The sequence below is a fragment of the Solanum pennellii genome, chromosome 8 (genome assembly GCF_001406875.1).
Source record: "Solanum pennellii chromosome 8, SPENNV200".
In the NCBI taxonomy this organism is placed as follows: domain Eukaryota; kingdom Viridiplantae; phylum Streptophyta; class Magnoliopsida; order Solanales; family Solanaceae; genus Solanum; species Solanum pennellii.
In genome coordinates, this window is record NC_028644.1 from 61,693,180 (window position 1) to 61,705,861 (window position 12,682).

At 33.1% G+C, this 12,682-nt stretch overlaps 1 protein-coding gene across 1 annotated transcript in view; it reads left to right on the plus strand.

Moving 5' to 3' along the window:
• The first annotated feature begins 3,493 nt into the window (after window positions 1–3,493).
• Window positions 3,494–12,682, plus strand: part of LOC107028639 (TOM1-like protein 9) — an 11,923-nt gene continuing 2,734 nt past the window's right edge. The window contains exons 1-8 of the mRNA XM_015229783.2: window positions 3,494–3,862; window positions 6,409–6,487; window positions 9,298–9,396; window positions 9,493–9,609; window positions 9,973–10,133; window positions 11,157–11,238; window positions 11,514–11,599; window positions 12,449–12,637. Coding sequence (XP_015085269.1) covers window positions 3,762–3,862; window positions 6,409–6,487; window positions 9,298–9,396; window positions 9,493–9,609; window positions 9,973–10,133; window positions 11,157–11,238; window positions 11,514–11,599; window positions 12,449–12,637 — 914 coding nt within the window. The 5' untranslated portion in view covers window positions 3,494–3,761. The remainder of the gene's footprint in view (window positions 3,863–6,408; window positions 6,488–9,297; window positions 9,397–9,492; window positions 9,610–9,972; window positions 10,134–11,156; window positions 11,239–11,513; window positions 11,600–12,448; window positions 12,638–12,682) is intronic.

Below are 12,682 nucleotides of genomic sequence, written 5' to 3' on the forward strand. Positions count from 1 at the left end.
GACACAATGTTGTCATGTAGGACGAATGTGTCAATTCACTCAATTTTATACAAGTTTAAAGCCTCATTTGTTTGCACTTAATGAAGGTCTTAATCTTAATCAATCAGATTCACTTCATTTAGTGTGTTCGTTTTTTAGGACTGAATCTTAATCATTCATATTTAGTTCATTAAGTTTATTTGTTTATTTCCTCATAAGTCTCTTAGGCCTCATTTGTTTGCACTTAATGGAGGTCTTAATCTTAATCATTCAGATTTAGCCCATTAAGTACGTTTGTTTTTTAGGTCTGACCAGCTCATTAAGTTCATTTGTTTTATTTTTTTAAAAAAAATTAATGGGTCTGAAGAGGTCTGAACGGATCAGATCTGTAGGAGACTCTTAACAACATTCAGACTCATTTGATAACTTATCAAATAATAAATCATAGCTTTTCTGCTTTGGGCGTGCTATTTTATATTATAACTAAAAACTTTCTTTCTCACTTTTGTCAATCAAACACATTTTTTCTCAACTGGTAAGTTTTCATAAATCTTTTCAAGGTTTTTTTTTATATTAATAATTTTCTTGTATTGATGTGTGTCAAGACTCAAGAATACTGGTTGCAATAATATTTTTGTTGTATTGTTGTTTATCAAAGTTTTTGAATGAAAAAATAGTATTATAAATCATGATTATTAAAAATTTTAAAACTTTTTTTAATCAAAAGTGATATATTTTGTTGAAAGGAAAATTTTATGATATTTTAATAATATAATATTCAATTTCACTTCCACATCAGATATTGAAAACAAACGCATTAATTATTTAGTGTTCAGATTTGGATACCACATCTTAATATTTAGATGTGTATTGACTGATCAAAACACCTAGATCTTAATGCAAATCTTAATATTCAGACGTGTATTCAGATTCAGACCTCTTAATCTTAATTGAAACAAATGAGGCCTTAATGGGTCTGAATACATCAGAATGAATCAGATCTATAATACACTATTAACACCATTCAGACTCAAAAATAAGACTCCTATATTAATTCAACTATTTCACAATAACTCGTAAAAGTTTTTTTGTCTTATTTAATTAATGTTAATTATGTGCTTACCGTTATAATTTTCTTTATTCTTACTAACTAAATATACGTCCTTTGCTTTCATAAATTAATTAATATATTTGAATTGATAAGCATTCATGATATAATATTTAGCACGGTTTCAGAAAATAAAAAAATATTAGTTATTTGATCAATAACAATAACAAATATCCATTATAAAATAAAACGTTTTCATAAACATTATATTACTACTCTATAAACTATTTTACATGACATTATATTATATTCTCGAAGATTTTGAGTGCAAAGAATAGTCACATTAATGATGTAACTTAATGTTAAATTTTTAACAGATAAATCATATTACCTTGTTACTATAAAAATGTTCAAAATATTATTTTCTATATAAAAAAATTATTTTACTAAAAAAATGAGGTTTTTATAATATTTTATTGATAATGTTTAATTTCATATGCACATTCAGATATTGAAAACAAACAGTCTCAATAATCTGTTGCTCAGATTCAGAGATAACATCTTAGTATTTAGATATTTATTCAGATTTACCCATTTAGATCTTAATGCGTATCTTAATATTCAGTTGTGTATTCATATTCAGACGTCTTAATCTTAATGAAAACAAATTAGACCCAGTTGCCTACTTGTGCAAATCCAAAGTTAAAAGTCATCCTTATCAACTGACGTTAAGTTAAGAATCATGTTTAAACATTATGCCCTTATTTTAAAAGTGTAAGTAACTATTTTTTACTTATTAATAAGTTAGTTGAGTTATTTATTTCATTGAATATAAAGTATATCTAGACCAACTATGAAATGACAAAGACATTTTGAACTAAACTATTAAAAACATGATATATTTGCCCAAAACTCATAATACTTTATGGGCATATTCGATCTTTTCCATTATTATAAAAGAGCATAACGATAACATATTTCGATAATAATTCGTTTAATCGATCCAAAATTGTGACTTCACTTGTAAATAATTTATTTTCAAAGTGTACAATGACATCATATCCTTATTAGTTAAAACTGCAAGTAGAATTGTAAAAGCTGGTGCCTGTATAATAAATAATGCATGGTGACGCTGACCACTTTCAATGAAGAATCTTTAAAAACAAACAAATCCCCACCGTCCGTTTAATAAATGTCGGCCGAACATTCGGCCATCAACTAACCAACAATTCTATGACATAGAGGATTTTCACCGCCTTTTACTCCCATTCGTCCTCTTCCATTCCTTTCCTTTCAAATCAACATTTTCATTTTACAATGTAGTCAACTTTTTGGTCCCAATTTATATAATACTTTTTATATTTTAAGAGTTAAACAGTTAAAGTTTAATCGTATGAAATTTTAAATTTTTTAAAAATAAAATTTATATATTTAAAATATTACATAAAAAGTATTATAATTCATAATAATTGATATTTAAAATATTTAAATAATTTATGAAAAATTTATAATCAAAGATAGACTTATTTAACTCTTAAAATCCGAAACTTGACATATAAAATAAAACAGAGGAACTACTTTTTTTTAATTACCTCATACTTTTGTCCATGTTTACTCGTTTATTTTTGACTTGATACGTTTATTAAAAAATAATAATTAACATAGTAAATTTGTCACTGTACTTCTATTAATTAAGAAAAATTTAAAATCAATTTATTTATTTAAAATGTTTTATGTTTTTCAAAAATTTTCTTGATTTCAAAAATATTAAATAAACGGGATAAATAGAAAGTTAAAATTGGACCAATAAAAAAAATGGAGGTAAAATAATACTATTGACTTTTTGTTGCGCTTCAAATTTGGAAAAGACACCAAAAATAAAATATTTTTTAATACAAACAACTCTAGATTTGCATAATGTATAAGTTTGATCGGTTGGAAATGGGATGGAAAAAATAAATATAGGAATAATGTGATTTTTTTAATCATCAAATAAATTAGGCCAAAAATAGGTAGCCGCACAAGAAAAGATACTATAATACTTACAAATTATTTATTTTCAATTACTTACAATGATTTCCACATTAAATAGGGTAAAAAGTTATTACATATATTCTCTACTCATTTATTTTCTTCAAATTTAATACTAACATCTTTTAAAAAAAATGGAGTCTTAAATCATTGCTTTAATAATTTTATAATCAAATTAATTCTATCTTAATTTTTTGATAAAAAATATACGTTGAAATTAAAATTGTTTTCCTTAAATGAAATAAAAGGAAAAAGAATCCAAATAAATTGAAACTGAGCCAGTACAAAAATGTAAAAAATAATTTTATGATAGGGTTTCACACAAGTCATCCCAACACTTCCTTTTGAGTCAAAGAATGCAATAAATAATTTTTAATATATATTGAAGTTTTTAAAAATGGATTAAAAAAAAAAAAGGGAAGTCGAATTGAATTAAAATGGAGGACTAAAATATTCATATTTGTCAATGAAAAATTAAGTGAAGGAAGAAAAAGAAAAAGGTGCGATCGCAGATAAGAGAGAGAAAGAGCGCCGTGTGGTTCTACAAAACTGTTTGATTCATAAGTTCAGGGATTCTAGTGCAAATTGAAAATCTCGCCGGCGAATCTTTCTTTTGATATCGCCGGGGAGTTGACCGGTGGTTTTGATCGGAAAAAAGCTGGAGATTTTCTGTCGGAGGTGAACAGAAGTAACTAATATAAGGATGGTGAATTCAATGGTGGAAAGAGCAACGAGCGATATGCTCATAGGTCCTGATTGGGCTATGAATCTCGAGATCTGCGATATTTGCAATCACGATCCCGCGTATGCTTCTCTTTCCTTGCTCTTTTTAATTTACGGTTTTGTGTATGTTAAACTTTTGCCTTTTTCTCTTTTACTTTTTGTTGGTTTAGGTGACCTGAGAGTGTTCCAATGATATAGACTGAGTTTAGAACTGGTTTTCGAAGTTAGATGTAGCACTTAAGTAGTTGCTTGTTGAGTTGTTGATGACTTACGAAGCTTTAGATGAATGTATAGGATAGTGGCAACTGTGTTATTTACCAAAAAGGAAAAATTAATAGTATCTTTGTTGAGAATTTCATGAAAAAAGCTGTTAATTCGATGAGGTGATTGATTAGACTAAAACCTGTTTGGTTAGGAAGTCAGGGGAGTGCTAGTGACATTATGCGAAACGGAAGTGAGTGATTCTGCTGCTAGCTCCTGTTAGATAGGGAATCATTTTTGCAATGCCTACCAGTGAGCTTTAGTGTCATGCTTGTTAATTGGATTAGTCTCTTTGGGTTGTCGAAGTCTAGTTTAGGTTTGCATTTCATTTTATGTGGGTAAAATATCCTTGCGAGTTTTTAGCTGTTGTCATGATGAGCAAAATGACCTTTCTTAGTCCTGAGTTCATTTTACTTTGTATGTTATGCTGTCTGATGCATTGTTTTTCTTAAGAACTCTGATGAGCTGCTCCTCCGAATATCAATGATAATTCTGGCGTCTATGGCTTTTCTTTGTCAATTGAGTTTGAAAATAGTGTTGTATATTCTGTTGCGCATATGTACTGTATTGCATCAAATTCATCCTCTCCTTGTGCCAAGGTTGTGTGCAAGGAGATATAGCTGATCCATAAACTGAAACGGTTGGCTTACCAGCCCATTGTATTCTTATTATTATTGCCTTGTCTCAAAATCGACTCCTAGTATCCTAAAAGTTTAAGTCATTTTTACTTATCAAACCCAAAAAAAGGAATCTTTTTACTATGTTTTCTGATAGTGTTGTCAAAGGTGGCGTTTGAGCCCTAAATGTAACAAACTCTAAGGTGGTGCGTCTGTGAAAATGCCATCGACACATGCATCTTGGCAAAAGCATACGGCAAACCAATTAGTGTTTTTGAGAATGCTATAAATTTTCGAAGTTACATGAGTTCTGACTTGGAAAAGATGGCCCTGGATAATAAATGTAGCCAAAACTAAGCGTGGTATTAATCCTTAAGAAGTGCCAGAAATTAATAAGTCTCTGACCTTGCTGGTTTATGTACCTTTCTACGAGGAATTAATATGTGATTTTTCTCTTAGGATTTAAGACCAATTGCGTTTGGCAATCATCTCTATTTTTGCCCATATTGTCTTAGGCTCCGAACTTCACATCTTCATCAACCAGACGATTGGAATCACGACTGGATCAACATGTTGTTCCTGTGTGATTTCTTCCAATCGTGGAGATGTACAGAAATTGTCTCCACGTTTTTCCCTTTTGCAATTTTTCTTTTCTCTGATTTTCAGCTTTTTGCTCTAAACGTGGTCTTCCTCCACACTTTTTGATACATTTATTCCCTCTGTTTCCTTTTGAGTTCATAGACCTGAGACCAACAAAATAAGTTAGTTATGCTGTTAGACCTTTACTTAGAGAGGCTACAATTCAAGTAATAGACGTCAGTTCCCAACTAATCAACTCCCTCAAGCTTAAAATTTTGTTTATTCTCAAACAAAGAAAAAATTAACATGAACGTTTTACACATTAAGTGCTCAAGTTTCTTATGATTATGGTTGCTATCAACAATTTACTTCGAATCACTCGCATTCTCAACAAGTCCCTTTTTGTACCTTTCCTCAACTAGGTGGACTAACTTAATGAAGAGCATTGGTTTGATCTTAACTTCATCCATTTAACCGTGAGTGCACCTGAAAAGCTTACCATCCCAAACAAAATAAAAAATCTTGATTGCATCTAATAGTGCAGCCTATTTAAATGATCTTAAGTATGTCTTTAGCTGTATCTGCGGTACACGTGTTCCATGTTTGGACACCATTTCTGGTTTCCAGGGAGTTTCATCATATGCACAGTTGATAATTTTATCACCCCAATTGAGGATATATTTTACGTCCATTAAATGGAAATCGGGGTATTGTGGATGAAGGAACTGAAGATGCTTTGAAAAAATGACTTTCTGTTTGTCAACTCAAGTTATGGTACTTAAACTTTCTGTTTTGTTGGTCAAGATAAGAACCCGTGAAAGGTATATTTTCTTAGTCTTCTGGTTAACTGACAGTGACGCAGCGTGATCTTTAGGCCTTCTGTAAATAATCTGTAATATTTCTCATATGTGGTTCTTCAGAGTATTATAATAATATATAACTTTCCCTTTCACTGGAAAGAAAAACATCAATAGAAATCCAATGAACTAGACTGTAATTGCATCATGTAGTATTGCTCACTAAAATTTCCTTTCTCTTCTTCTTTCCTTCTTTTTAAATTTTCTCTCGTTTTAGTGGCTTGCCAATATGGATATGTGCTTTTACCTTTGGTGGAAGATTGTCTAAAGTTATTATTGATATTTATGTTCTTTTGGGTTTACGGTTTACCAGGCAAGCCAAAGATGTCGTGAAGGGAATAAAAAGACGTCTTGGTAGTAAGAATCCCAAAGTTCAACTTCTTGCTCTGACAGTAAGCTTCTTAAGCCGTCAAAATTGATGCCTTAATACTTCATTCATATGGACTGTTAACTCTTCAACTTTTGTGCTACTTTGTCTTTCTTTCTTTTATGTAGGCGATGTTCGAGTGTTAAATTTATGCTACCTCTTTAGTCAGTTATAGTAGACTAGGAATCCAGAAAACTCCGTCAACTCTTTCATGTTCATTATTTTCTCTCTCTCTTATTAACTACATATATGGTCATATATGCTATATGATCATTAGTTAAGAAAAACCACATATACATTATCATGGAGTATCCTTGAGGTGGAGTGGTGATATATGGCACTGTGCATCTGAAGCAATCTCTAATCAGGTCTTCGCGTGTAGCTTATTGTATAAAAGACAACTATTAGAGTGATGTCTAGTCTTTCTGGTGACACACAAGGGTGCATCCTATGCTTTCTTAGTGCTAGGTGCTTTCTTAAATTTGTAGTTGATTAGATAATATGTTTGAAAATATGGATGTTTAATAAATAGTTCTTACACCCAAAGATGTTCCCTAGTGGTCGATGAGGTGGAATATCCCTGAGGCCCCGGTTCAACTTCAGCGGAGGCAAAAATCACTAGATGAATTCTTCTTATCTGCCTAAGCCTTAGTGGACAAAGTTACTTAGGTAGCAAGTACCCCATGAAATTCGCTAGGTGTACATAAGTTGCCCCAAACAGTACGGTATTAGAAAAAGATGTACGGTTCTTGTAAAGAAATTACAAAAGGGTGTTAAATGACAACGCTCATCTACAATTTGAATGGATAAATATATTATTTACGTTGTTGTACATTCTACTTTAGAGTACTCTATCAGTGCTACGGCTTCGTCCTTGTCATTGGGAATTTTCTTGTTTTATTTGGTGGTTGTTACCCTATAGATGTACCTTGCCGAACTTGCAATGAACTTACACCAATTAAGAATGCTACAGTTGTCCCTCATAGGTTGTGTTAGGGTTTTCCACCTTCCAAAAAGGTTTATAATTATCCTGAGTTACTTCACCCGTTGCTTTAAGGTTTTGAGTTGAATGTTTTGATTCTTTCGCCTTGTAATAGAGTGAAACTTTGGTGAGCCCATTTCCACAATTGCTTCCTCTCTAGGCTTTTCCTTTTCTCAACTCAGCTCATGGAGCTTCTCAGGGTTTATACCTCTCTCAATTAAGTCCATCTATCCACTTACATTACTCCAGGTCCACTCATCACCTATTGAGCCTAATCTATCTCCCTCGAGGCCTGCTACTGTTGAACCTATTAAGCCTAATCTATCTCCCTTGATTCTAGACCTGCTACTGTTGAATATCCTTTCGAAAAAGGGAGCAAAAATTCACGTGCAGAAGGTGTTGAAGGTGTACTTGTATCTCATTGATTGTGTAAAGGTTTCCAATATGATCTCGAGCTACTTGACTCATCTCCTTAAAGCTTTGGGTTGAATGACATGAGCCTGTTTGGATTGACTTATTTAGGTGCTTTTAAACCATAATGGCTTTTGAGTAGTTTTATAGTATTTGGCTAAAATAAAAAAGTGCTTATGAACACTTGTTTTTAAGCCAAAATAACCAAAAAAAAAGAAGAAGTCAAAAGGCATAATTTATGGCTTTTGGCTTATAGTCATAAGCCAAAACCCAGAAAGCCAAACAGTCTCTAAATTCTTTCGCCATAAAAAAGTTGAAATATAGTAAAAAATGTTCAACCCACCGGGATTGACTTCTTTACTGAACAAAATAGTTCTGAAACCAGTAAATGAGAAATTGATTGAAGTTGGTTATTTTCTACAACTAAATGAAAATTTTTAAGTGAGCCAATATATAGTACTAGGAAAGAAAGTTTCAGCAATAAGAAATACTCCCTCCGTTTAAAAAGGAATGACCTCCTTTCCTTTTAATCTGTTTCAAAAAGAATGGCCTCTCTCTTTTTTTTGGTAACATTTTAGTTTCAGCTTTCCACGTGGCATGTTTAAGGCCACAAGATTAAAGGACAATTTTGTACATTTGACATAACTCTAATTTAGGACAACAAGATTCAAAAGTCTTCTTTATTTTCTAAAACTCCGTGTCAAGTCAAACTAAGCCACTCTTTTTGAAACGGAGGGAGTGATTGATTGATGAAGATAAGTCTGGTATCTTGGTTTCACTTGATGTTTGAAACAAAGGTCAAGTAACTTAATATTCCACATTTATATCATTCTTACTTTGATACGGATGCCCCTCTAAATCACATTCAACTATTACAAGTTTTTTAATTAAATGTACTCCTTGCTGTTATGCATCTTGTTGAACTCTTGTGATGCATTAAAATAAAGAAAACTTTACCATTTGGTTGGGTTTTAGAATTGTTCAGGACTCCTTTCAGTTATTTTTACTACCACCATTAGATTTATACACTTTTCCCCTTTCTGTTAAGATCTAGTGGGCAAGGAAATCATGATTTAGTAGATTCATATGGAAAATCTAGAAGTTCACTTCTCATCAGCTCCTAGAAGAGTTGGACAAAATATTGAATATTCATACAAAAACTGTATATCAAAGTAGGTATGTCTTGGAATTCAAATAGATACATATTTTCACTCAATCAACTTGTGTTCTTTAAGAGTCTTCGGTTGCCTAAATTCCCCTTCATTAGCAGTGTGACCCTATGAGAAAGACTGAATTTTTTGATGTTATCTTTTAAGATTCTAAAAGTCATGAAGGATACTGATTGATTTACTGTTGCTTTAACATTTTTTTTATAACTTTGAACTCCAGCCTATCAAATTAATAAGTTGATTGGACATTATAATTGAGTTTACATTTTTCAGCTGTTGGAAACAATTGTCAAGAATTGTGGGGATATTGTCCATATGCATGTTGCTGAGAAAGATCTTCTTCATGAGATGGTGAAAATTGTAAAAAAGAAGGTGACCTCTTGCTGACTCTCAAACTCCTTTATGTCTTTTTTGAACCTTTTTCTTTCTTCACAAGTTAAGGCATCTTTATGTACTGTTCTGTAACAGCAACCTGACTTGCATGTCAAGGAAAAAGTACTAATTTTGATAGACACGTGGCAAGAAGCATTTGGAGGACCAAGGGCAAGATATCCACAATTTTATGGTGCATACCAGGAGTTGCTTGTAAGTCTTTCTGCTGGTTTTAATTTGTGTATCTGCATGTGATAGTTATTCATGTCTTAAGTATTCAAAACAATTAAGTAAAGAAACTGGGTCTATTGGTGATAGTTCAGTTTTCTAACCTATCATCCAAAATCAGCTACTAATTAGTATAGGGTCCAATTGCAACATAGCACTTGTTGGATGAATGCATATCACCAAGCAGTTCAATGGTTGCTAATGTTCCAATTAAGACGCTTATTGAACCAGACTTCTAGCTTCCACCACACGTATTTTGTTCATTCACAGTTGTCATGTCATGTCATTCCTTTAGCATTTTGTTGCTTCTCAAAAATGGAGTTTTAAACATACTGCTTGACGTTCCAGCGCATTGGAGCTGTTTTCCCTCAGAGAGCTGAGAAAGCAGCCCCCGTGTTCACACCCCCCCAAACACATCCGCTGACTTCATACCCACAGAATCTGCGGAATCCTGAATCCGGTCAGGAAGCAGCTGAGTCTTCTGCAGAGGCTGAATATCCGGCCTTGAGGTGAGTCTTACATTTCTAACTCTTGAAAGAATTTAGACTTTTAAGTCATTTACTGTGATTTCTCTCTCTTTTTTCTTGTCCTGTTGTGGAGCTGTCAGCAGGTGCAGTTGGTATAATTGATGTGCAAAAGCAAAAATGGAGAGCCAGTCTAGGAGAACTTCTCCTAGCACAACTTTTTTGATGACTAATTTCTTAGAGCATGCCTTGACATATTTGATGGTTGAGCTCAATGCCTCAACCAAATGTAAATTTAGGCAGGTGATACAATACACATGTTTAAAGTCAACGGAAAACCATCATTTTGATGACAGTGAAGAATTGAAGAGAACTTGGGATTAATATCCTCCATCAGCAATGATACTCTCTTATTGGCATTGCCCAAAATGTAACGGGTGAATAACCTTAGGACTGGTTGCTGGTGTTTTTTTTTTCCTTTTTGTGCAATATCTGTTTGAACTTCCATGGATCTTGATCCAAGTTCATTGAGTCTATCCAAATATCTGGTAGAATTGAAAAGTGGTAGGATCATAGCAGGCACACTGTAGGATCAGTAATGGATTTTTAGGATCAGTAGTCTCCTCTTACTTCGCCAATTATACTAGTTTTCTTCATTTTGATGTATTTTATGAGTTTGACATCTAGATGTTAGGTCACGCAATCCAAGATTAATCTGCTCAGCTGTAAATAGAAATAATAATATATATATGAAAATTCATTCTCACGTCTTCTTTTTATTTCAGCACTTATCTTTGATATGTTATATGTTATATGTCTATGATTGGTGTTGATATCTCTCTTCTGAGATGCATTATCATATCTAGACTTGATGTTACTTGTTTTGACTAATTTGAACTCATATATGTTGTCCTTTTAGTGTTAATATATTGTAATTGTTATAACCTGAAACAAGATGAATGATTTGCAGCTGCTGGTGAATGTCATTTAATACCTGTACCGCTTAACTATCGACTGTTAGGCTTGCTGTGGTAGTTAATTCTCATTTTCTTCTTTTTATGTTGCTAGCTTGACAGAGATCCAGAATGCACGTGGTATCATGGATGTCCTTGCTGAAATGTTGAGTGCATTAGATCCTGAAAACAAAGAGGTAGAGTCTTGCTTATAGAATCTGTTGAGGGCATTTTTCAACATTAAGATATTCTTACTTCAATGCAAACTGGGCAGGCTAAAAGTTTTGCGGTGTATTGTTGTCAGCTCACGTAGTTGGTTCTTAGATACGTATTTACCCTAAGTAGAACAATATTTGGTGTTGAAATTTCCTAAATTTGATTCAGTTCTTTTGTGTCGAAATCTTTATATGTTATTTTGCTGAGTTAATTCTCGTTGTTCACTGCGATAATATATTTGCTTGTTGGTTTGCAGGGGCTGAAACAAGAGGTGATTGTTGATTTGGTGGAACAATGTCGTACCTACAAGCAAAGGGTAGTACACCTTGTAAACTCGACTACGTAAGGCCTTGTTTTACTCAGATTACTTCTCATTAAGTGCTATTCCTGTAAAATCTTGACAGGTTTATCAAAATTTATTTTTTGGGGTACTATATTCGTATTGATGAAGTGGAACTGATGAGGAAATTAGGGGCCCATTTGGATAGTTCTGATTGAAACCTGGAAGGTTTTTATTATTGTTTCGGTAAATGAGATGGATACTCATTAACATACACTAGTGCATGTCACATAATTCTATTTAAAGAGGAACGCGTGTGCTCTGTTGACCTGGACGCTTCAAGTAGTCAAAGTTTGTTGTGAGTGTTACTTGCTTTAGATGGTCTGGAATAGTTTTAATTTTTAGCAGTAAGACTTAAGGTTTTGAATTGGTTAATAGAGCCTTGCCCACCGTCTGCATTTGCAGTTTGGGATGCTTTGTCAGGAAACTGAGAGCAGGAGGGGGGAATGCTTGCTATTTTTCTCTTCTGAATTTATTGATTAGTGTCTTTTAGATTCCTTTTTATTTATTATGAGTTCCATAGCTACAGAATTTTTTTTATAGTGGACGAGGGTAAGTTAATTAGTTGAAACTTGAAGCTTCTAATTTGTGTCATGTTTATAAGTCAATTGTTGGGGAGAGAAGTAAAGGCTAATCATTTTTAATTCCATCGGAAGTTGTAGTGATTCAGTAAGGACAACAATATCTTATCAAGCAATACAAATATGCTGGACTGGCCATGATATTGGAACTTAAATCGAATCTCTTATTCTTAGTCTGAGTCTTTGCTATATTTTCTATCTGCCCTGCCATATTTATTATGCACCATTTGGTTGTGATTCCTGTGGGATCCTTACATTTACCTCATACAGGGATGAATCACTGCTCTGCCAAGGGCTAGCGCTGAATGATGAGTTGCAGCGTGTATTGGCCAAGCATGAATCTATTGCTTCCGGAACTTCTGTTCAAGTGGAAAAAACAAAATCTGAACCACCTCAACCTCTTGTAAATGTTGATGCTCCGCTTATTGATACCGGGGACCACAAACAATCAGACCGAGGGTGAATAACTATTATCTGTGTCATTCTCTTATTTGCGCCCCCCCC